The following is a 26315-nucleotide window of genomic DNA, read 5'->3' as shown; positions in this document are numbered from 1 at the left end:
ATAATTTATAATGATGTTTAGGATACGTTGATTCAGTTTAGATGGTTCTGGAATTATGTTAAACTAAAAAGCAGACCAAACGTTTAATGTTATTTCTGAATGCATAAAACTGAAATACTTAGCATTGTAATGAAAAAAGTTAACATTTTGGAACTTAAATGCAATTAATTATTCAAATTTCACGTTTAGCAAAATACGTTTGCTCTAAAATCGAAGCCATAAATCTGAAAAAAGTTGTGTTTCATTTTTGAGTTTGATATTTCAAACAAAATAAACTTTCTGTAAGATTTAGTTTGGGTGCAAATGCTTCTGCTAGATTCAGTTAGTTCCACATTTAGTGCTAGTGTGGTCAGGTTTGACTGTGAACAATTTTTGGGGGGGCTTTAGAAGTTTAGAACTGAATAATGACTTGTAAAGTCATTTAAAATATTTGTAAAATTGAGTTTTATAACAAAAAATATTTGTAATAACATTTTAGCCAAGTTTATTATAATTAACGAAATGAACGAAAACTACAAAAAAGCAAAAACTAGAATTGAAAAAAAAAAATCTGTTTACTGAAATAAAATTACATTTAGAAAAGTAGAACTAAAACTAACTAAAATTATAGCAAAAATGGCCTTTCTTTTCATTTTTGTAAATGTTTTAAATGCATAAACCTTCTGTATGACTTTTAGAAGTAAATCTGTTTACTTATTTAGTGCTAGTGTGGTCAGGTTTGACTGTGAACAATTTTTGGGGGGGGGCTTTAGAAGTTTAGAACTGAATAATGACTTGTAAAGTCATTTAAAATATTTGTAAAATTGAGTTTTATAACAAAAAATATTTGTAATAACATTTTAGCCAAGTTTATTATAATTAACGAAATGAACGAAAACTACAAAAAAGCAAAAACTAGAATTGAAAAAAAAAATCTGTTTACTGAAATAAAATTACATTTAGAAAAATAGAACTAAAACTAACTAAAATTATAGCAAAAATGGCCTTCCTTTTCATTTTTGTAAATGTTTTAAATGCATAAACCTTCTGTATGACTTTTAGAAGTAAATCTGTTTACTTATGCTGCCAGTTCACTTGCCGGTTCTCCTTCAGTCCTCGCTGTTGCTTCTGCTACAAAAACAACGAGTGGACATGACAGCAGCACAATGACAGCATTAAATACAGAGACTTAAAATGATTAATTTAGCACATTTGTGCTATATAATGGGCTTTCTTTCTGTATTATCTTGATCATGAAGGAATCATTTTTTTTAAACAGATCTTCTAAGTCACAGGTGTCAAACTCAGTTCCAAAAGGGCCGCAGCTTTGCACCGTTTACTTCCAACCCTAATTAAACACACCTGATCAAACTAATTGAGTCCTTCAAGCTTGTTTGAAACCTACAGGTAAGTGTGTTGGAGCAGGGTTGGAACTATACTGTGCAGGGCTTCGGCCCTCCAGGAATTGAGTTTGACACCCCTGCTCTAAGTGAACCACTTACTCAAAATAAACCAATATATACCGAGTTATTTAGTTATTAGAACAGTACAGTGAGATTTGAGAAGAAGTGAACCGACAATACTGTGCATCCATGATTCAGTTAACTGAACACAAACAGTACATGACAGCCTGCTGTGACAAAACTTCAACAACAGCAGCATGGGTAAACCGAGTGCTTAAATAAGATGAACGGGCAAAACAAAGTTTATTAATAGAAAGTCATAATAGAATTTAAATAAGTGAATTAAGCTTCAGTTGGGTTAAACGTAATTTTAGGAAACTTTTCAGATCATGGTGTTGTTTTAACTGACTGACTCATGTTTGCTGACCACATATTTTTGATATGTTGAGTCCTAACATGGAAGGATTGTCAGGAAAGAGTTGTTTCATGTTAAAGATTCAAACTTATCATCACTACTGTGTATCTAACCTCAGAAACAGCCTTGCACAAATATTTTACTTTAGGCTGCTATCTCGTGGACTGTTGTATTTGAATTTGAGGATGGGTAGATGGTAGTGTTCTTGTGTCAAACAAAAAATCTATGGTAACACTTTATAATAACTACACACTATAAATCATTTAATAAGCATTAGCAAATACTGAATTCATTATCTGTTAACCATTGACTCTACATTAATAAACGTTAGTAAGCAGTTTATAACGGCTGCTACAAATGCTCTATTCTTGACTTACAAACATATTTAAAATGTTATTGATTTATTTTTCATTACTAAATTAAGTATTGCATTATTTACAAACCATTTGTATTTAAGAGTAGTTACGGGTATTTAGGATCATTCAGAATGAGTTAGTAAATGATTAATGAACTATTGAAATCAACATTTATATGTCTTATTTTTCAGGCATATATTAATGGTTACTATGTATGGTATTAAATGCTTTATTTACTCCATCTAGTTTTGTGACCTAATCTAAAGTGAGGACTATTTATGCTTTATAAATCCCTTATAAATGACAAATAAAGGATCAGTTAAATTCTAAACAGGAAAAATGACATTAATCATTCCTATTCAATTAAAGATACACAAATGAAACTGTACTTCAATTGGAAAATAAATCTTTGCAAGCTCATCTAAAATAAAATCACTGTAGAGTTTAAACATTGCATCGTATTATTTTGTTAAATTATTGTATTGTTGTTGTTTTATCCAGTTGGATGTCGTTTTTTGACACTGCTGTTATTCAGCAATGTTTATACTTTACAGTCATTTTATTTTTTAGAAAGATTGCAAAGATTATTGTTCATTTGATTCTGGGCTTTTAATAGTCATTTATAAGGGATTTATAAAGCATAAATAGTCCTCACTTTAGATTAGATCACAAAACTGCATGAAGTTGAGTTAATAAAGCATTTATTAACATATTAGTTAACTATTAGTATATGCCTGAATAATAAGATATGTAAACGTTTATTTCAATAGATTATGAATCATTTACCAACTCATTCTGATGATCCTAAAAACCCTCAACTACTCTTCAATACACTGGTTTGCAAACAATGCGATACTTAATTTAGTAATGAAAAATAAATCATTAACTAAGTATGAAAATACAATTAAGCACATTTTAAATATGTTTGTAAGTCAAGAATAGAGCATAGCTGCAGTTATAAACTGCTTACTAACGTTTATTAATGTAGAGTTAATACTTAACAGATAAAGAATTCACTATTTGCTAATGCTTGATAAATGATTTATAGTGTGTAGTTAATTTAAAGTGTTATCAAATCTATCTTTGTTTGAGTTTTTATTATACAAATATTTATTCTGTTGATTTTGAATCTTACCCCTAACAAATATAATAATTTATAAAAAAATAAAGGAAAACTAAAACTAACACTGAAACTAATAAAACTAAATTAAAACTAAGCAATTTCAAAATATTAAAACTAGCAAATCTACCTCTAAAAACAAATTAATACTAACTTTAATTTGAAAACAAAAAGTCAAAACGAAATAAAACTAAAAGTAATGAAAAATCCAAAACTATTATAGCCTTTGTTCTCTGAGGATGGTAAGGTTAAAAAAAAGGTCAATAATTGGTTGTTGAACTAACTAGGCACTGTTTCTTTAAAGCCCACTTAGCATAGTTAGAAAGTGGTCATTTGAGCAATCACTTTTTCCTCATTTTACTTTATTAGGGCGTCCCAGCATGTGTAGGAAACCACCTGAAGCCATGTGATCCCACCCTCTGTTAGTTTAGTCATTGGCTAACCCTTGAAATCCACTTTATTTTCAACACCTCTACTCTTTTCCCAAAATTGTTTGTATTGGACTCTTAAATCAAATGTCTTGGGTGAACTTGAGCGGGCGGTTATAAAAATACAGCCCCCAGTGAGAGATAGCCATGAGGAAATGAGCACAATGTGCACAGGCCTCCTGTTCAGGACCCCTTTATGACAGGGAGACCCCTGTCTGTCTTTAGGCCTGAAGCTCTCGTGCCCAGTTATTTATAATGCAAGTTAATCCACACCCCACAAGCTAATTAATCACTGTTTGTTTTGGCAAGGTCTGCTTTTATCAGGTGATTATAAGAGGATCCAGTGTAGCAGTTTTATTTTTGACATTGTTGGACATCTCCAGTGATTAGTGCTGGAGTTAGACACACTTTTTATCGGAGTCTGCTAAGCAGTCGCCAATACTGAACCCATTCATTTCCTAGTCTCATTTCCTGCTGTTGCACTCTGACATTTTCTTTAACTGACATCTTTGTCCTCAATTTCCCTACTTTATATATTGTGGATTTGGCTTGTTTAGAAGTAACTACAATCTTTCTTCACTTAAACGTCACTAAAACAACAAAGTAAAGTGTTAATTGAAGCCCAAAATATACAAATCTGTTAAAAATTACTTATCCTTCTTTCATTCAAGTCCACTGAGGTCTTCATTTATCTTTGGAACACAAATCAAGTTGTTTTAGATGAAATAATCATAAACAATAGGGCTGTGCGATAAATTGAAATCGTATCGAAATCACGATTTGGACATGTTCGATTTTCAATTCATGATCGTCTTACAGCATGATTTTCTCGCAGTATGGTATTTGAACCAATCATAAAGCAGCGTGCCAAAACAGAGTGCGAGAAAAGGAAACTGAATAGCTTGCAATTAGACCATTTCAATGTGCTGATGTCACTAGCCCATGAACATTTCCTGCTTGTTATCAAACTATTTAAAAACTATCAAGATGCCAATTATACATAACCTAATGTTAAAACATCTATCATAAAATTATTTATCAATATTTTGGATTTTCCCAGAGATGGGTTGCGGCTGGAAGGGCATCCGCTGCGTTAAAACTTGCTCGATAAGTTGGCGGTTCATTCCACTGTGGCGGCCCTGGATTAATAAAGGGACTAAGCCGACAAGAAAATGAATGAATTAATTAATATTTTGGATTCTCAGAAGCTACAGAAATAAAAAATGTAAAATCGAAAATATGCTGGAACCATTGTTTTGGTTTACATCCCTCAGTATAGTCTGTACCGGGGTTGATGAGTGCAGCACAAGAGGACTTAGTGGCAAAAAAAGTCAACATCTGTAGTATGGGATTATGTTACTTTGGATACAGGAAGGCTGATGTATGGCAAAATAAAGTAATTTGTAAGTCAGTCATATATTGCATCTAAAAGCATGTGGAAAGCATGAGCGCGTCACTTTCTTCAGCATTTTCAGCGGTGGCTCCTTTGTCGTTGCTCGGTGACCCTCAACCATTTTCTCAGAGGATAACAAACTAACTAAACATTGCTGCTGTTCAGGGGCTGATTTAGTGATTTGGAGCATGGGGCCCAACAGTCCTAAAATGCCCCCTTTCTACTTTTATTGAATTTTTATTTACAGTTCAGTCATTATGAAGTAAACTAGAATCCACTAGAGCTGCGAAATGAATCAGTGCAACTCAATGTAATTAATGTGATTAATGTTATTTTGCCTAAAAAATAAAGCATAATCTCGCAGATTATCATGTCTTAATTCTATTTTATTTTTCTGCTGAAACAAAACAACACTATATAATCTATCACATCTGCTATTACAGGTGCCTTAAAACTTACAAGAAAATTAAATGAACTATTTCAAAACATTGCCACCCATTAAAATCAGCACATTTTAATGGTGTTTTGGAACATTTTGGGGCCCAACAGTCCTAAAATGCACCCATTCTTCCTTTGTTTTATTTTTATTTATTGTACCACTAAAAATAATAGATATACATTTTTATGAATTCGACTGCTCTATAATTGCGGGTGGTGGACAAATTTCTGCAGATGTAATAAAAATATTTTATTTTTGATGTTATTATTATTTTTACAGAACCCTAAATTATTATAATATTATATTTTATTTATATAAATAATAAATAATATTGAATTGCTTTAAAATTGTATTAGTTAGTCTTGTGTTTGTATGTAATATACACAGTTCGGTTACCTCAGACAAAGTATGAAACTGATCGGTCTGTTTTTGTTATGTGACTTGTGATGCGGCATTCTGAAAAGTTCAATTTAAAGTTTGTCTGAAAAGAGATGTTTTCAGCTGGGTGCACCTGACATACGCACGTGCCGCTCTCCATATATGCACGCAAACCACGCATCTCCATTGAAAATAATGGACTTGTGCGCACAAAAGATGCAATAGGCGAACGGCCTATTTCATGACTGTGTCAGAAAAAGGTCTATGACCTATGCATGACTTAGCAAATCTGTGAACACACACACAACTAATTCTGATATTTGGTGAAGCAGAACATCGAAGCCTTACTTGAGTTTGACAACAATAATAGACAACAATTAATAGACAACAATAGTTCAGAGACATTCAAAGTCTATAAAATGAACTAAAAAAACATTGTCAAACATTCCATATGACTTTGGTAATTCAATTGAAATCATACAAATCTTTTTTATTTAAATACGACTCTATTCGCTATTCATCTACTCTGGTCATTAAGGTGCACATTTACAATGATCAAACTTCCATTTCTAAAAAAAAATAAATTATATATATATATGCATGTGTGTGTGTATGTATGTATGTATGTATATATATATATATATATATATATTTATTTATTTATTTATTTAATTTATTTATTATTTATTTTAAGTTTGCTCGCCAACTGCCCATATATGTGTACATATATATATATATATATACGTGTGTGTGTGTGTGTGTGTGTGTATATATATATATATATATATATATATATATATATATATATATATATATATATATATATATATATATATATATATATATATATATACATACACACACACACACACACACATATATATATATGTGTGTGTGTTTGTGTGTGTGCATATATGTATGTGTGTGTGTGTGTGTGTATATATATATATATATATATATATATATATATATATATATATATATATATATGTATATATGTATGTATGTATGTATGTATGTATGTATGTATGTATGTATGTATGTATGTATGTATGTATATATGTATGTATATATGAATGAAGAGTTCAGATGCAAAAACCTCTAAATGCCATCAGACATTTTCTTCTAAAAGGCTTCTGTGTGTAGGTTCAGTAATATCACTTTTAGGGCAAAGATTAAGTTCTTTTATGGTCTTTAAAGTGAAATAACTCAATATAAACAAAGAAGGCTGAGATAAATTTTAATAAATGAACCACTGAAGTCGCATTGGATTTTCTGACAATGTTTAAGGTTTCTTTTCTGGACAAATGCCTCATTACCATTGCTGTCTTTTGGGGATCAGAGAACTAAAATTTCCTAATCTGTGTTCCAAAGTTGAATGGAGGTCTCAGGGGATTGGAACAACATTAGGGTGAGAAATGAATAAAAGATTTTTTCTTTTGTGGTGAATTAACCCTTTGATAATTTGAAGGTTGCGAACTTGCATTGCATGGTGCATTGAAAGGGATTTTCGGGAAAGGGGTTCTGTTGCTTTTTTTTTTTTTATCCCAACTGCAGGACCTTCATTTTAAAAGCCCCATGTATTCTCTGCACTGACCCATGATTAGTCTTATTTTTCATAAGGGGGCCTAATTGTTTACAAGCTCTCCTTGTTAGTGGCCCCAGATCTACTGCAATTTCAAACTTAATCATAAAACGCCAGCAAAAAGAAAGGGGGAAAAAAAACTTGAAAAATGATTCAATATCTTCATGTTTGTGAATGAATAATGAGTCTGTTGAGTTGGGAGGGTCATAAAAACAGAGACACATCATGGCCACACTTACGGAAGCAGAAAAGAGGCAGCATTAGCTTGGAAAGGTCTTCTGCTCTCTTAGACTTGCTCTGTCCATATAAAATAAAATCATTAAATGACCTCTGAAAGAGATCTAGTATAGAAAAATGTTGGCTTCTGTAAAATCACACTGCCTAACAACACCTTTAATCCACTCAGTGCTCCACTTCCTGGAGATTTGCTCATTTGTATTGCTTTAAATGTTGTTGTAAAAGCCTTTGGTAGCAGACGGAGTAGATAAGAAATGACAGCGAGGATCTGCAGGTCAGAGGCACAGACATTCATTGTAGCGTTTGCACATCTAGCCTTGAGAGTGTAGTGTGCTGGGAAATGGCCTGCGGGGTAGGGTATCCCCTTCTGGCCTGGATTCGTGATGGATTGGTGCTGGTTTAGCCACACGGTTTTAAACTTTAACCACAGGTCAAAGCACAGACGAAGTGAGACCTCTCACAGACAAAAGACCCTTTTGACCTTGTCAGGCTCCTTATATCCAGGAAAGGAATGTGTTAGGCTATATTATTCTGATGTGGAATTAATTAGCTTATTGATAAAAAGGTGTTTACTGTGTGAATGTGCTCTTAGATAAATTAACTCCTCAATAACTCTATTTGTATTATTTTTATTCTGTTTTCACAGGTTTAGTAAGCCAGCTTCTATGTTTCTGGACCGAAACTTTAAGAGGCTTGCAAAAGTGATCAACTATTTACCTCCATTTGGATTCAGAACACAAGGTATGTCTCTGTTTTCACATTTTTTTTCTATTGATGGCTTTTCAGATTATTTATATATATATATATATATATATATATATATATATATATATATATATATATATATAGAGAGAGAGAGAGAGAGAGAGAGAGAGAGATACAAACATTTATATATATATATATATATATATATATATATATATACACACACACACACACACACAAACACACACAGCCGTTTTGTCTGGTTCTTAAGGGGAAAGACCTCTTCACCTTTGTGTATTACTCCGCCCACATACAAACAGAGGACACTCCACAGTTTGGCAAATATTCCTGCTGTTGGGCAACATAATTTACTTTTAGGGCTTTTTTGGTCAAGAATGTAGTTGTTTAGATTGCAACTATGCAGTTTATTTATAAGGAAAGCGCTTATTTAAAAATATTCATAATTTCTGAGAGACAGCACGTCGATGTTTATTAGTCGAAAACACTTGACATTGTCTATCCACAAGATGGCGCAAGGATTGAATAATAAGAAGATAAGATAAGATAAGAGGATTAAAACGGCGTGTTTTCTAACTAAAGCAGATCAAATCATTATTCAACTGGTGAGTGATATTTTAAGTCGATCTTTCTCTTTTGTATAGATTGCAACTATGCAATTTATTTACGAGAACAGTGCCTAATTTAATACAGTTACTTTCCTATCCCGGTTCTCAACAGTGTTATTCATAGACCTCACACCGGAACACCCCCTCCTCATTGCAAACACAACAGCAGTCTGGGAGTGATTTCACTGCTTTTTTCGGGGTAAATAATTGTGATATCTTGATTGCAACAGAGAAACATCGTAGACTGTAATATGCTGTAATACTGTAAGGAGATATCTCTGTAGACGGAGGGCATTTTTATGTCAAGTTCAGCCTTAAGCTCCAACACACCGGGGCGCTTTTCGTTTGCGTTTATCATCAGTGTTTTACGAGACGTTGTTCCACATTCAAACCCAATTGCTTTTTACTGGAGTCAAGCTGAAGCATATGCAAAATCACTCTTTGACGTTAGATAGTGCTACACAACTTTAAACTTCTGATACCCGCTTATAACACAGAAGAAGAGGAGGAAAGGAAGTTGTTGTTAAAGTTACTGGTGACTCGAACAAGCATAGATGGTTCAAGCAGCAGCTCCAGCTCTAGCGATGGAGAAATGATTAGTGTTCACAAGAGCAATAAGCAGCTCCACGTTCATATCGCCTCTGGGCATCTTCTTCAGTGTGCTCTCGCATTGACAGTTTTGCGCTTGAGCGCCTCCAATTGCGGTTTACTGTAACTTCAGCAGCTCCATGCACGTGAACAAAAGTGCCGATCTGATTGGAAAAGGTTTTGACGTGGCATGAGGCGTTTTTTTAATGACGCTTTTGCGGTTGGCGTTTTGCACGTTGGTGTGCACGATCACTTTCACGCCCTTTATTTAGTTAAGAGGCGTTAAACGTTGATTGACAACGTGAGCAAAAAACTTCTCTGTGTGCACGGGCCTTTAGTCATAATGTTACAGTGTGAGCAAAATCACCTGTTTTGTAATCACTTTAAACATTAAGTTTGAATCATTTAAACGTTAGCACTAAGTGACGTTGGTGAATTAGTAACAGCTTCTGCTGTTCTGACCTCAGCTGCAGATGTGAATGAATGGCGTAAGAAAGCAGTCTGTAATACAAAGGGTTTTTGGTCTCTCCATCTTTGATTTTCTTTTTTTATATACACGATTGTGTCGTTGAACCTTTAAACGCAATATCACACTAGGTTTTTATTTATATAAACCTTGCTTGTAATCTTTTTTTTTTACGAACATGATAAAACCCATGCATACACAAGTCCATTGTTAAAAAAAAAATAAATAAAAAATTGGGGTCAGTAGGACATTACTCTTTTTTTTTTTTTTTTTTTTTTTTTTTTTTTTTTTGCGTTAAGCCCTGTTCCTTAGTGATTTATAAAATGCACGTTAATGGTTACAGCACTTTGCGAGTAAAAATTAATCATAATAATAATAACAAATAGTGGGTAGGCTATGGAAGCAGCTAAACCTGATTTTTTAAGTTCAAGCGCTGTAACCTTTAATAAAACAAGTTGTCCTTAGCATTCATGATGATGAAGAACTTGTGATATACTGTGGTATAATAATGTTTGTGTGTGAACTGATGCTGTTTTGCTGCAAGTATTGTGTTGTTCATCAACGGTATGAAAATACTCATAATTTTTACCACCATTTATGACTGAAATAAACTTGATGGCATTGAAGATTCTAATTGAGAAGCGTGGGAATAATAATTGAATGGAATCAAGGAATCTACTTCAGCCTGTATGGGAATATAAATAGCATTTTATTAATTCCCTCCCAAGAGAAAGCAGCATAAATGAAAAGTTTGATCACATACGAACCCATACACACACACATAAAAAAAGAACTCAAGTGTCTGCAGTAGTGTGTGAAAGCGAAACACTGTTTTGTGTGTGTACGTGGCCAAATGCATTGCACAGTATGGCAGACATTTCTGCGATGTGAGGGTTTATTCCATTCAGCAGAGAACAAGAACTTCATTCTACTGAGCTTTGTGAACGTATCAAAGAGAACGAGACCTCTGGAAGAGACTTGCAGATAAGGCAACGGTTCCTTGAAACCAATTGGTTGTTAATGTAATCCACCATTGTCTGCTTTTCCCTCCATATAAAAAGATGATTACATCTTAGATTTCAGCACATTGTCAAATGTTCCAGCACTTGAGGGCGACGGGGCACATAAGGGTAGCTTCAATGTAACCTTTGTGTTTGGTTTGAGGGCTGCCGTGTCCACACACATGAAGACTTTCAAAAGAACGAGTCCCATGTTTACATTACACCTGGTATTTGTTTGCAGCACGGTTCGTGAGCCTAGCGTGACTTGCTTTTAACTTTTATTCATTTGGTTAGGTGATACGTGTGGTTTCTGAATAGAACTTGACAAAGGTCTCCGAGTCGCAGGCCAGACGGGCTTAAAAATAAAACGTCTTGTTTTCTGCTCTGCCAATTCTGATGTAAGCGATCCCTGCGGCCACCTACGACTTTGTGATTTCTGCTCTTGATTACGTGGTCCTCGGGTGGAAAACATTCAGTCAAGGCATTACAGATTGCTGTGCCGACCGTAGGGTAATCCCAACATCCTTTAGAGGAGGGAGAACCAAAATATCTCACAACAGAATAAACCATTAAGGCTGTTTTGACTGTAAGTTTGGCCTTTTAAGTGCTTTACAGTATTAAGTAGCCTCTTAAATGTCTCTAGTGACTCAGGATGAAGTGTCACTCTCAGCTTCTTTGCTAAAGTTTCTCTAATACTCACATGGTTTAAAAATTTCATGCTCATGTTTGATTGCTTTTTAAACAAAAAAGCCTCTTGACATGCCTAACATGAAAGAAATGCGACATTATGCGACTCTGAAGTCTTACTCCAGATGTTTTTTGTCATATTAGCTTCTTGCAGTATTTGCTTGGCACCTTTCTACTTTATTTTAGTGCTTGATTTTTTTTTCCCTTTGCCAAAACAGTGCATGTTAAAGAGGAGGGGCTCGTTTGTTTTAACTGCCAAGAGTGATACTTGGCTGAAATGTTTATGGCGTTTATCTTAAAACAATTGGAACCTAATGCTCGTCCATTTCTTTGCAGAACCCTCTTATATATATTTTTTCATTTCTTATTTCAGTGTGGTCTCGCTGCTGTTTATGCAGTTCGTGGTGATGCTTGATGTGAGCCGTCAGCGCTTTGTCCAAACAATGACGGCTACTCCCTGATGCTTTTTAATCATTAAGGTCGTCGTTTTAGGTCAACGGAGATTTCAAGCTCTTATGTTAGCTTTCACACTACAGACACTTTTCATTTGAAAACTTTTAAAAATATTTTAATATTAAGATTAGAAAAAGTAGTTTTACTTTGCATTATATTATCTTTGCATCACATTGTAAAAGTTAACAGTTATGCAAGTTGTTTCTAATGCAGCATTTACATTTAAAAAAATCACGTTTCTTTGTTCAAACTATTTATTTAAAACAATCTGAAACAACACTTAAAATTTGTGAGGTTTATTTGGGACAACCTAATTATTTTATGTTCAGTCCACTTAAATTTGTAAAAACTAGTTAGATAACTTAATTCCGTTATGTTGTCCTAACACAAATTGATTGTGGAACAAAACATTTTTTTATTTTTTTTAATGGAATGGGCAGGACAGTACATTTGACATTGTTCTCTCTTCTTAAAAATCTCACACAATTTTTCTCTTTTTTTCTAAAAGCCATGATAACACTTTTTTTTTCATTCGAGCAAATGAAAATGCTAATTTTTTTTATTTTTATTTGTGCTACTCTCCCATTCATTGCTCTCTTAGGGTGCTTTCACACTAACACTTTTGGTCCGCACTTGTTAGATTGATGTCAGAATACAGTACATTTAGCTAGTGTGAACGATGTCTTCTGAACTCGAGTGTGCACAAAGGAACCATACCAGAGTCTGCCTGAGAGTTGCAGTTCATGTGAACTCTGGTCCGGTTTACTTCTGATATGAATAAAATTGTATCAAATACCTGAAATGAACCACCAACTGTACAACTAACTTTAGTTTTCATAACGTTCATTTGTGTGTGGATGTGTATCACCTACCTTGATGACAAGCGGGGAATGACCCAGTGCAAACAGTGATCATACTTGCTTGTCATCACCAAAAATTACCTCTGCAAACATCGTGTGATGTTCTGAACGTTTTTCATATTTTTTGTGGCAGATATACGAAAGTGACTCTTTAGGAGTCGGTGTGAACACAAACCAGCCAAAAAGCATTGGACGCATGAAGGGACAAGCAAGCCAGTGCTCCTCAACCACCTGGCTGTGGACTTGTACTGTTTTTGTTGTATCTGAGTCTGAACGATCTTTTGTTTTGAAAAAAGACCATATTTTCTTGCTTCACATCTCGGTCATTTGTGCGCCCAAATTTAACCCACAAGCAGTAAATAGAGTAAGAAACAGCCGTTTTTGGAAAGTTTCTTTGCTAAGGGGAAAAGGCCCAGTGAAGGACCTACGAACTGCCACGGAATGGATCCGCAACCCATTTCTCAACAAATCAGGTGAATCTAGGGCGTCTGTGCAAGAAGATCAACAGCTGGAAATCGCATATTCTGGCGGGCTTTTAAGGGCCATTGACATGTCATGTCTTTTCTAGAGTTCACTCAAGTTTGTTATTTCCAATGGAGGTGCGCAGCTTGCACTCAAACGGTGTAACGCGCTCATGCCGTCCAGATGCAAGCAGTTAAATGAATACCGCGAGGAGCGTACCGCAAGTCATGTGGCAAGAACTGACCGTTCAGCTTGTATGGAATATACACATTTCGGTTGACTAATTATCTCAGATAATCACACAGCCAAACAATGCAGTGCTTTGTCATTTTTTTTTATAAATAAAGCTTGTCTCTGAGTGACAGCTTGTCATCCTCTGAGAAAATGATTGGTCGTCTAGCAAACTACAAACCTCTGACCACCTAACAACCCCGTGATAAAATTGCCAAGCATTGACTGGTCCGTGGTGGTAAAAAGGTTGTGGATCACTGCACCAGGCTATCCGAACCATGTCCAGGCACATTTGACCGCCATTTCCCGGTTCGTTTGACAAGTGTGAAAATCAGATTCAGACATGGTTCAGGTGAGGTTTGGTTGGGCTTTGGCGCAGTACACTTGTAGTGTGAGCAAACCTGAGCACGAAACTGAAGATTCAACATCATATTAAGAGTATGTTTCATATGAATTCATTAATAGTTCTTTCCAATGCACGCAAACTGTCATAAACTATTAAAGATGCAAACCCCTGGCTGCACGACAGCTGCACCTTCAGCAAACCTCCTAATTTGTGCACCTCAATGACTTACATAAACATTTATGAGCGTCAAAAGTAGTGGATCTGTTCAGCAAAAGATTTGACTGTATGTCATTGTATCCCAAACGACTTAAAATAATACAAAGCAATATAACAAGCAATCTCTATTGTATGGAGAGAGAGCACATTTTTTATGTAAACGGAACAGTCGCATTATTGTACGCTTGAGCACAGATTTCATTGAAATCTTTTTTGCTCAAGACTTTGTCTCACTCACTTCCAATCAGTTAAAATATATTCTTATTACGTTTTTATGTATTTTTATGTATAATCATAAACACACTTGTTTGTAGAGCAAGTAGATTGAGCGTTTTCTGTCGTTTATTATTCCTAGTCATTTCTTCCATTGGAAACTCTATCGGAAGTTCTAAAACAATCCCAAAAACCGTGAGCAGAAAGTGAATGGCTATATAGAAGGTCCTCGTATTGTAACCTCAACCATTTCCATTAAACCAAACCACAAGACTTACAGTGGTACAACCTATTACGTTTGCCTCTCAATAACATGGCGTCCATGCTAATAAAAAAGATAATCTCACATGCAAGCTCTTTGTTGTCAGAAACTGTAATGGTAGTCATTAGGGCAGATGCTTTCAAACCACCGGACGAGGAAAAAAAAGGAAGAATTATGTACAGATGTAGATTTGGCACCTCACACGTACTGCAAAATGCCTAGCAGACCTCCCAAAGAGTTCCCTCCATGTTATGCCTTGATTTATTTTTTTTTTGGGATATAGTTAAGGTCAAAAAGGTATGTTGGGAAAATGGCTGTATACAAATGGCCTAATTGAACTGTCGCTGAATCCTTGGCCTTTTATAGTATGCAAAGTAATGCTTTAGAATACTCAATTGCTTATGTAACCTTACTAGGAAATCCGGTGTCTTCACAGATATCATTAATGACATTAATGTGTGGATGGGCTGCCACGAATTCCTACAAGGGTATCGGAGGAATGATCACTATGACCAAACAGCTCTGTAAATTTAGATCATGAGGTGACAAACCGTGAGCGCTACATTGAAGTCTTTGGCACAGGAATTTTACTTGTTTGCAAATGACATTCCAGTTTTACACCGACTGCTTTTTTCCAAAGTGTCAGTAACCTATTTACAGCTGCTAATGCATCTTCCAGGAATAGAATCGTGCTTCTCTATCAGACCACCAGGACTGTGCTTGATTGATTTGAAGAAAATCATCAGAGTCAGATTAGAGCTGTGACAGTCCTCAGTTGTTTATGTTTCATTCCTTTGTTCATCTTTTTTCTGTCTCTACAGAAAGAATCATAGATGTTATATTATCCGCTACAAAGAATTATGGACTGGGTCCAGAACTGGATAGGTAAGACTTTTGAAATCCCTTCCTTTATGTATATTTGGCTAAAAGTTTTATGCTATATTTAAACTAGGTGTGATATGCCCACATTGACATTTTATTTCTCCAAAATAGTGTTTTATATTTTTGTATCATTTATGCATGTTGTATTTTGTTTCACAAAAATACTGCGAAATCTCTACAGTTTTAAGCTTTATTATATGTTATTAAAGTTTAGGGTTTTTTTTTTCCTCTGATTGCATTTTTTATGAACATCAAATGCTCTATATTACACCAGCTGCAATAAGGTTTAAGACATGTTTGGCGTGATTTGTTGTTATTTTCTGACCAGCGCAACCCTATTTTTCATGTTTTGCACCACATTGTTTAAATAGCAAATTAATTTGCGCTACTTTGCATACTCATGGGTGTGTCGCATCGTTGGTGTGTTGCTATTCTGAGAAACTGAAAATAGACTGCGTCATTGACCAACTAAAAGCAGGTCTAAAGTCCAGCACAGAGCGTGTTAGTTATGCGTCTATGCAGATTGATTGAACGCTTAATACACACCGGATTTACAGCAATAAACAATAATCTTTACCTATGGAAAAAAAAATAAAGGATCAAATTTAAAAAAAAAATAAAAAAAATTCTACATAAATATGTAAAGAAACACTGCCTCCTTGTCTGGGGGGCTTTTTTTAGTTTATTCATGACAGTTTGCAGTTTTATTATGATGTTATTATTTTTAGTATTATTATTTATTATATGCATATTTATGTTTGTTTTAATAAAAACAAGTATAGATTTGTCTGCAGACGTATGCATTACCATACAGGGCATAAGAATAGGATATGTGTTTAAATATAACAGTTTTTTTTTGAGCACACTTATTATTGCTGGAAAATGAAGCTGAATTTAGAAATAGTTTTGAAGCAAATCTTTGTGCTTAACAAACTTAATTAAAAATGTAGGTTAATGGATTTCTTTAGTGGAGTGGGTACAACACCCTTTCTGTACTCCATGAAAGAAAAGAAGTAAAGATTAAAAGTAAAGTAAAAGAGAAAGTAAAGGGGCCGAATAGAGGAGGCTCATTCTTTATCCTCGTGCTGCAGATGGTCTGTTTTCTCACAAGTGAAGCGTTCAGCTTTTTCTCTTACAAAGTCCGCCATGTAAATAGCAAATGCGCGAAATCGTGACGCAACTTCAAAGAATCCAACCTCTGAAGAGACATAGCCAGCATCAGGTTAGACTCACATTAGGCCAAATAAGTGAGGTTATAATGCTTTATTGCAGTTTTCATAGTAATGCCACCTGTCTTCTTGCTTGTTCTCTCTACAGTTTGATTTGTAAAAGATGTATCATAGTGGGCAATGGCGGTATCCTTAGCAACAAGTCTTTAGGATCCCGCATTGATGAATATGATGTTGTGGTAAGGTAAGTGTCACCCGTGTTATTAACCAAATCAATAAACTAAGCAAACTAGAGACACATGCTGCTGGGTTTGCATTGATTATTTGGTATGTTCATTCTGTAGACTCAATGAAGCCCCAGTGAGCGGTTACACCAGAGACGTAGGTAGTAAGACCACCATGAGGATTACCTACCCTGAGGGGGCCATCCAGAAGCCTGAGCGCTACGAGAAAGATTCGCTCTTTGTCTTCTCTGCTTTCAAACCTCTCGACTTTAAATGGCTGAGACAGATGGTCTACAAAGAGAAACTGGTAAGACTGTGTTATAGTATTTATCTTCTTGTTTATTTGTGTTAGTTGTTTTTTTTATTTCATTTAGTTTCATTTTATTTTATAACAAAATATTGCATATATATATGCATTCAGGTTGTTTTAACTCAGAAAATGCATTCATTAAACAAAATTCAAAAAACAAATCATAGTTTTTTTTTTTTTGTTATAATGAAATGGGACTTAACAAAGGTTTAAGAGCTTTAAAATCCTCTGAAAGGGAGACGACCTTTTTTGTAACTTGTTTTGGATTCTGAATGGATGGAAAATTTCTACAAAAAAAAAAAAATTTAAATGGTAAACAGATTCATCATTGTTAACTTTTTTTTTTTCACTTTAAAAATGGTTTTAGCTGAAAATATGATGTTATGACTATTTATAAAATCTATAAATGTATAAAACGTAAATTTTTTGTTTCCAATTTCACCCACAATGCAAGTATAGTATAATACATTATATCAATATTCTAGTAAATACAATATACAATATACTAGCTTTTTGTAAAGCATTATTAACACTAGAACTACCGAGGTGGTTTGCAAATTAATAACTTTGTTAAAATAAAACACACTTTTCTAAATATTTCTTACATAGTTAATTTTTTTTGGTAAAATCACTCAACACAAAAGAGTTATGAGTATTTCATGTTCCTGCTAAAATAAAGACAACTTTGTTGTCAAAAACTTAACTTTATTTTATGTTTGTTTCTAAACAAATGATTCAGCGCTGCAAAAAAGCCTTCTCCCCTGCTTGTGAAAGTAAAAATATGAAGTGCTGACGTTCATGGATAGTTTAGTAGCCTAACTGCACATATATAGGTTGTATTACCAAAAAAATTTACTTTGTCAGGGTGACGACTTACTCAAAGGGCACCTAGGTTACCCCTTTTTTAGATTTAATATAAGTCTTTTGCGTCTCCAGAATATGTCTGTAAAGTTTCAGCTCAAAACACCCATCAGATTTTTCATTATACCTTTTATAAGATTCTATATTATACCTTTTTGCATGGGGTAGCAGTTTTGTTGTACTGCGCCTTTAAGGCTAGTCCTCCCCGCCTACTGTTTCTACGTGCCTCTCTGCGTGCCTAATCTCCTCCCTCGGCTGCGTCAGACAACAGACAGAATTAAAGGAAGAAGATCTCACGTAGCGTTTGTGAGAAACACTACAATAAGAACTTTACCAATGAGTATTTGTGTGTGACTCATCGATGCAACTCCACAACAATGTCGTTACAAAGCTTATGCGCGTGCAAACACACACACAGATCGCTGTAATTCATTACACACTTGCACTGTTTTAAAACATTTGAAACTTGTAAAACTCACTCTTTTTGATCACATCTGAAAATGATTGATGATCCTAGCAAACTGGACAGACCTTTAATTCACGGTTGATTTCCGCACATCTGGTCTTGTTGATATGAATATACACGTGACTACCGGGACATGTTAATACGCAGCTGTCTATCAATTCGGTGGGCGGAGGGACCGCACTCTTACGTCAAGTTGTGGTCGGTCTGACAACCGCTCCAATTGGTCCACCGTTTTTGTGTTGTCAAATTGTAAAAAAAAGAACTGGGTGTGTTTATATCACCCCAATATGACAGTCTATACTCTATACCTACACACATGTCTGTCCAAACAGCTTGAAAAGTAGATTTTTCACCATAGGTGCCCTTTAAGTATGATGACAGACAGTTTAGTTTTTTATTTAATTATTTTTTTCATTTCATTTAGTTTAGTTTTATTACATTTTATCCAAAAAATCCATTCATAAAACAAAATTCAAAAAACAAAACATATAGTTTTTTTTTTATAATGGAATGGAACTTAACAAAGTTAAGGTTTTAGACCATTTAAATCAACTTTGTTCTGAAAGGGAGACACCCATTTTTGTAACTAGTTTTGTCTCATTTTTGTATTCTGAATGCGTGGAAAATTTGCACAAGAGCTATGATTATTTATTCCTAGAACTATCATAGCAGTCAAAATTACTGCATGCAATTCAGTGTCTGCAACTTTCCTGTGACTTTAAATATGCGTGCATCTGTTGTCTAGCAACTTCCTGCTAACAAAAACATAACTTTCTGTTGTCAAAAACATACCTTTACTTCATATTTGTCTTTCGAAATGGCATATTCAGTGCCACAAAAAAGTCCCCTGCTTGTGAAAGTGAAAATGTTTGGTGTGGACATTCGAGGGTGGTCTAGTAGCCTAACTACACATTTAAAGCTTGTATTACCAAAACTATTACTTTATCAGGGTGACGACTTACTTAAATATGATGACAGACATACAAACCTTAAATTTAATATGTAAGCTTTAAATGTAAATATGACTTGACGATATATAATAGATTATGCTATAGTATAGTTTTAGTTTTTTATTGAATTATTATTTTATTTAGTTTTGTTTTGTTTATTTTATCCCATAAATGCTTTCATCAAACTTTTTTGATAAAATTTTTTAATAACGGAATGGAACTTAACAAAGGTTTAAGACCACCAAAATCCACTTTGCTATTAAGGATAGACAGCTATTTTTTTTTAACTAGTTTTAGACAAATTTTTGTATTCTGAATGAATAGAAAATTTCTTCTTCTTTTTCTTCAAAAAAAAAAAAAAGAATATAATGGATAAACAGTAATATTACTGTTAAAACATGGTAACTTTTTAACTTTTTTTCACCTTCACCTTAAAATGGTTTTAGCTGAAAATGTGATGTTATTAATATTTATAAAATCTATAAATGTAATTCTTTGTTTCCAAATGCACTCTGAATATAAAAATAGTATAATATATAATATAACATCAATATAATAGTCCAGCTGCTCGAAGCATTATTACCAATAATATTGCAATTTGAAAACATTTGGTAAAATAAAACACAATTTCCAAGTTTTTGGACAAACACAAATTCTACATTTTTAAATATTAGTGCGTGGTCAAGTAGTCTAACAACACATTTAAATGTTGTATTACCAAAAAATCATATTTTTAGGGTGATGACTTAATTAAATATGATGACAGACATTCAAAGCTTAAATTTAATATCTCAATTGAAGCTTTTAATGTAAAAATGACGTGACAATATGCCATCTTATTTAAGACTGGTCAGAATGACTGCTATGGTGATCCTATTAGTTAGAGAAGTTAATCTCCATATTCAACTTAATTGGAGGTAGAAGCATACCACTTGTTTTTCAAGGGTTACTTTTCAGCACTGCCAGCTGCCTTTGCTAAACTTGTATTTAATTTCAGCCCCTTATATCATACGTTGATCAATTCAGCAAAATGCTAGTATTACCCTTTAACAAGTAGTCTTTATGGTTAAGGGGTTATGAATAGCCATGGTCATTGAAGAAAAGGCTTTTATTTTTCAAGGACCTTCTTCTCTTTTTATTTAGCGTATAGTAAAACATTGTCCTTCCAGGTTTGACTGACATCTAGTGAATTAGCCTCTTAATCAGGAGGGTCTGAATGAGCTCTCTCTTATCTCGCACACTTTTAATGACTCTGCCTCCATCCCATTTCTTATCACACAACGAGCAAGCAAAAGCACTCTGTTCTCCTCTGGAGTCGGCTACTCAAGGACAGCTTTTTTCATTTCCAGTCATCTGTCATGTAATAGTGGTCAGGGCGTTTGGTCAGCGTGTGTGGTTTTTCTCATAATCTTCCTTTTTGAACATACTCTGCTTCACACCTGCTTGTTTGCTACCGTTGTCAAGTGGGAATCTGTTGGCTATGTGCCGCTGGAGTTTCCAGCCAACACAACTGCGGGGTTTTCAGGAGACCAGGAGTTTTTTTTTTTTTTTTTTTTTTTTTTTTTTTTTTTTTTTACAGGGTGACATTTGTCAATGTGAAAGAGACTCAGCAGAGGAAGAAAAATAGAGAGCTGTTTGATTACTCCACTCCTCCCCTCCCCTCAGGCCTCTGGAAAGAGCCAAATTTGTCTGAACATCTGATCGCAACAAGCTGGATAGTGGAAAGTGCTCAGATAATTGATCTGCCCTCTGGCTTCTGATACATCAGCTTTGATCTCATGCAAGGAAGAATTTCTGTCATCAAATGAGGGGTCAGGAAAGCTCCAGTGTCTGCGATGATTTTAGAAACAGCGCTCAGAAAAATGATGACTACTACTAATGAAACCTCAATATTGAGTAACCAAATAGTCTTTTTTTATTTACCAAGAAGAGAAAATTTAACCCTCATGCTATAGGGGAATCTAATGAATAGTTTTAGGTGGACAACCAAGAGACACCCCATACACACACACACACACACTCACTCACCGGCCGCTTTATTAGGTACACTTTATTAGTACTGGGTTGGATCCACTTTTGCCTTCAGGACTGCCTTAATCGTTCTTGGCATATGTTTAACATATTTGCATGATAGCATCATGCAGTTGCTGCAGATTTGTCGACTGCATATTCATGATGCGAAACTCTTGTTCCACCATATTCCAAAAGTGCTTTATTGTATTGAGCTCTGATGACTTAGGAGGCCCTTTGAGTGCAGTGAACTCATTGTCATGTTCAAAAAAAGCAGTCTGAGATGATTTGCACTTTATGACACGGTGCATTATCCTGCTGAATATAGCCATCAGAAGATGGGTACGCTGTGGTCATAAATGCATGGACATGGTCAGCAACAACAATCAGATAAGCTGTGGCATTGGTACGATGCTCTATTGGTACTAATGAGCCCAAAGTGAGCCTGTGCCATTGACAAAAGGCAGGATGGATCCATGCTTTCATGATGTTGATGCCAAATTCTGACTCTACCATCCAAATGTTGCAGCAGAAATCGAGAGTCTTCAGACCAGAAATGTTTTTCCAATCTTCTATTGTCCGATTTTAGTGAGATGTGCAAATTGTAGTTTCAGTTTTCTGTTTTTAGCTGACAGGAAGAGCACCTGGTGTGGTCATCTGCTACTGTAGCCCATCTGCCTCAAGGTTTGTCATGTTGTGCAATCAGAGATGCTCTTTTGCATATTACAGTTGTAACGAGTGGTTATTTGAGTTACTGTTGCCTTTCTATCAGCTCAAACCAGTCTGCCGATTCTCCTCTGACATCAACAAGGCATTTGTGCCAACAGAACTGTCGCTTACTGGATATTTTCTCTTTTTCTGACCATTTTTTGTAAACCCTAGAGTTGGTCATTTCTGAAAGTCCTAGTAGATCAGCAGTTTCTAAAATACTTAAACCAGTTGGTCTGACACCAACAACCATGCCATGTTCAAAGTCACTTAAATCACCTTTCTTCCCCATTCTGATGCTTGGTTTGCAGCAGGTTGTCTTTACCATGTCTATATGCCTAAATGCATTGAGTTGCTGCCATATCATTGGCTGAAATTTTGTCAACGAGCAGTTGGACAAGTGTACCTAAGTTAGTTAAAATTTATTCTGGCTTATCCATGCTGTATATTGGTGTTGGTTTGTGCCTTTTAATTTGAAGTTTCTAAAAGAGTTGAAATTCATTATACGAGTAACCCATATGCCATTAAGGTGTTAGAGTATGACTAACAAAGCGGATTGGTGTATTTTTGTAACAGAAATAAGTCAAATTTTTTTATCACTCACGTTCATTAGTGGTTGAATCCACATTAGCTCTGGAAAATAAACCAATGTGTCTCACAGGAACCATTTACCACATGGTTTGTTTAGAACAAAAGATGGCGACAAACTAGCAAATTAGTTGACATGTAGCTCTATAGCGCTCTCTAGTATATTACTCTTACAATGAGTCTACTGTCTTACACCATGCAGTAGTATATATAGGTCGAGCATTATTTGCATTCATCACTTTTTAAATCTACCTAATAGGCTTGTAGATTTGTAAAATGAATTATGATATATGATAATTTGACAAAGCAATCATAGTAAATATGTAAGGCATATCAGACAATAAGCCATTGAATTATCACAAAATAAATGGACATCCATGGTGGTAATCCAACCACAATGCAACAGTAAGTGGATTCAGTATATAATACTCTAATGAATAAAATATTACACCTCTACTGAGGAATTAAGCTTTTGTGTATCTCCTAACAATGTTTGGTTTATTATCTGTACAAAGCAAGTAACTGAATAATCCTTTTCACCAATAGAAACTTAAATTCATTCATTTTCCTTTGGTTTAGTCCCTTTTTTTCATCAGGCGTTGTCACAGTGGAATAAATCGCTAACTTATCCAGCATATGTTTTACACAGCGGATGCCCTTCCAGCTGCAACCCAGTACTGGGAAGCAATCATACACTTTCACATTCACACACATGCACTACGGCTAATTTAGTTTACTCAATTCGCATATAGCGCATGTTTTTGGACACAGGAAGACCTTGCAAACTCCACACAGAAATGCCAACTGGCCAAGCCAGGACTTGATCTAGAAACCTTCTTGCTGTGAGGTTACAGTACTAACCACTGAGCCACCATGCCACCTAGAAAAGAAATGTATTACTGAGAAATATCATTTAGTATCTGGGCAGCACTGACAGTATTTGTTTTCATGTAAGTGTTCGACTATTTACTCTGACCACAAGTGAGTTTGGATTAAATAATAATTAATATGATATATCATTAATAATTACAATGAATTGATCATTAATTATTCAATGGCAACCCTAATCAAGATTAGCTTTGCATTTACATAAAAAGTGCTGGAGTTGCATTGACGAGACTAATCCTGGACTTTTAGAAACATTTGTAGAATTTTGTTTTAGAGTTTTTGTATGAAGAAGACTTAACGTTACCTGAATTCATTTGGCTCACATAGGAGAGGAGTTGTTGGTCTCGATAGAACAGTTTGATTTTGTCTGAAGTAGAAAAAAAAAAAAAAAACATTAGTCTTACGATAAAGGAGGGACGCAAGCCATATCTATAAACAGAGAATATTGCAGAGACCACCCAGAATTCCTTAGCAACCATATAGCAAATGTCATAAACCCCTAAGAATGCCTTAGCAACTGCATAAAAGCCCCTGGCAGCAGTTTTTGTTCAGGCAAGCTGCTCTCGGATTTTCTACAGAAAATGTAAAAATGCAGTCCCTGATTGTTTTTCTTGCTCCGGCAGACAGCCACAGCTGTAAAAGATGTTTATATCCAGCTAGTCTACGTGACCTCCCGTGTATGTATTAAGTTGTAAGAGTATCATGTTTAAAGTGGCTTTTTAACCGATTGTCACTTGACAAATGAAGCCTATCACTATTGTGAATTCTTACGCATGAAAAACGACTGACTTGTATTCTTCTCTCTTGATCAACGTCAGGCTACGAGAGCCCCTCGCATTCCCTCGCTCCCTTCTCAAACAGTTTAACTTGGCCTGTGTTTATTTTTAACTGGCCAGTCAAAGGCATGGTATTTTAGGGCCTGCAAAAAAAAAAAAAAAAAAAAAATCTGACTAAGCGTTTATATAGTTTGCGCACTCTATACATGCCGCAGATGTTTCTTTGAGTAATCTCTAAACAATAACAGCCATTCATCGTCATGCTTAATCACATATAATCTTATCAAACACTCTGTCCCTAACAACAGTATACAGTTCGTCTGATGTTTGAACACAAATACGTTCCCTCCAGTCCTCTTCCAAGTCATATGACATATCTTCACAAATATCATGGTTGGTTTTTTGGATTGTCCATTAAATGTGGTTGCTTGTTCTGTAATTTGTTATTAGTGTATATAATATTGGCATAGTAAAGACTTTGACGCCATTGTATTTGTAAAATCTTTTGACCTCTGTTTTTGTAGTTGGGTTAGTTAATTGTATTTTCTTTTCTTACATTTTTGGTCAGGTAAGGTTGAGGTTTAAAATAAAGGATTTGTTTGTTATTTTGGCCTTGTCAGCTCCTGAATTCAATCCCCAATATATCTTTAATTTCATATTTTATTTGTCTTGACTTTCATGTTGTGCACCATCCCTAGAGGGTGCGTAACATGAAATTGGGGGCTCGTCCGGGACATCTCGCACCCAAAGCAAGAATCATACCTCTAGACCAGTGAAAATCCTGTAAATAAAGTTTGCTGCTACTTTGCCAGAATAGAAACACTTCCCTTTGACGACAGAAACCTGGTGGCGAAATGGAAAACACTTTGTTTGTTCAAGTAGTGACAACATAGATTGAGATCCATTGTGTGGTGATGTCTTTCATTTGGAGATGAACGCACAAAGGCATGTGCGACTGTGTGGGCAGTTGTGTAGGCTTTAGAAAGGCACGTAGCTTTAAACTTCAGTCTGATTCTCAACTAGCACCGACGACTCACTCTCTTCATGTCAAACAGTCACACCGATGTAACTTTGAACAGTGGCTGCACTCGGCTTTGAAGTATTTTTCTCTCTTCTGTGCTTTTGTGCGCTGTGGACTCTCACGGGTAGAAGGAATGCCAATCTTTTGAGTTCGTATTGACAGAACTGTAAATGGATGCTTTACCTTTATGGAAAAAAAGCTTGTTGAAGTTCACTTGAATATCCTGCAATGAGGCATGAGCACTCTTCACACTTGCACATTGGAAAGCAGTTAGCTGCTTTTATGGCAGAATTATAAAATTTTTTCGTTTTATTTTCTTATTGCAGTAACAAGCATGCAATTTTGTCCTGTCAAGATTAGCCACATGCAGTTAAAGTCGGCATAAAATATGCCTATCATAATGCATGGTAAGAAAAAATGAGGAGGACATAGAAGATCGCATAGAAAATGTTTATTCAGCATAGCATTCTCAAAGTACACAGCAGTACTCTGGTTTCATCGAATTTAACATTTTTAATCTCAAACTTTTATAACAGTTTTAGTTGTTGCCTTTAGACTTGTCTTTAGATGTTAATGAAGTTGCTTGTTGACTGTTGACCCAACTGTTCTCTCT

The 26315-nt window shown here is 35.0% G+C and overlaps 1 protein-coding gene across 24 annotated transcripts in view; it reads left to right on the top strand.

Annotated features, from left to right (window-relative positions):
• Positions 1-26315, top strand: part of st3gal3b (ST3 beta-galactoside alpha-2,3-sialyltransferase 3b) — a 165947-nt gene that overhangs the window by 97011 nt on the left and 42621 nt on the right. For 20 of the 24 annotated variants that reach the window (XM_073915115.1, XM_073915184.1, XM_073915182.1 and 17 more), the window contains 4 exons: positions 8380-8474; positions 15671-15734; positions 17049-17144; positions 17245-17431. In XM_073915115.1, coding sequence (XP_073771216.1) covers positions 8380-8474; positions 15671-15734; positions 17049-17144; positions 17245-17431 — 442 coding nt within the window. 24 annotated transcript variants of the gene reach the window in all.

Source organism: Danio rerio, chromosome 2 (genome assembly GCF_049306965.1).
Source record: "Danio rerio strain Tuebingen ecotype United States chromosome 2, GRCz12tu, whole genome shotgun sequence".
Classification (NCBI taxonomy): Eukaryota; Metazoa; Chordata; class Actinopteri; order Cypriniformes; family Danionidae; genus Danio; species Danio rerio.
This window is presented reverse-complemented; position numbering and strand designations above follow the sequence as displayed.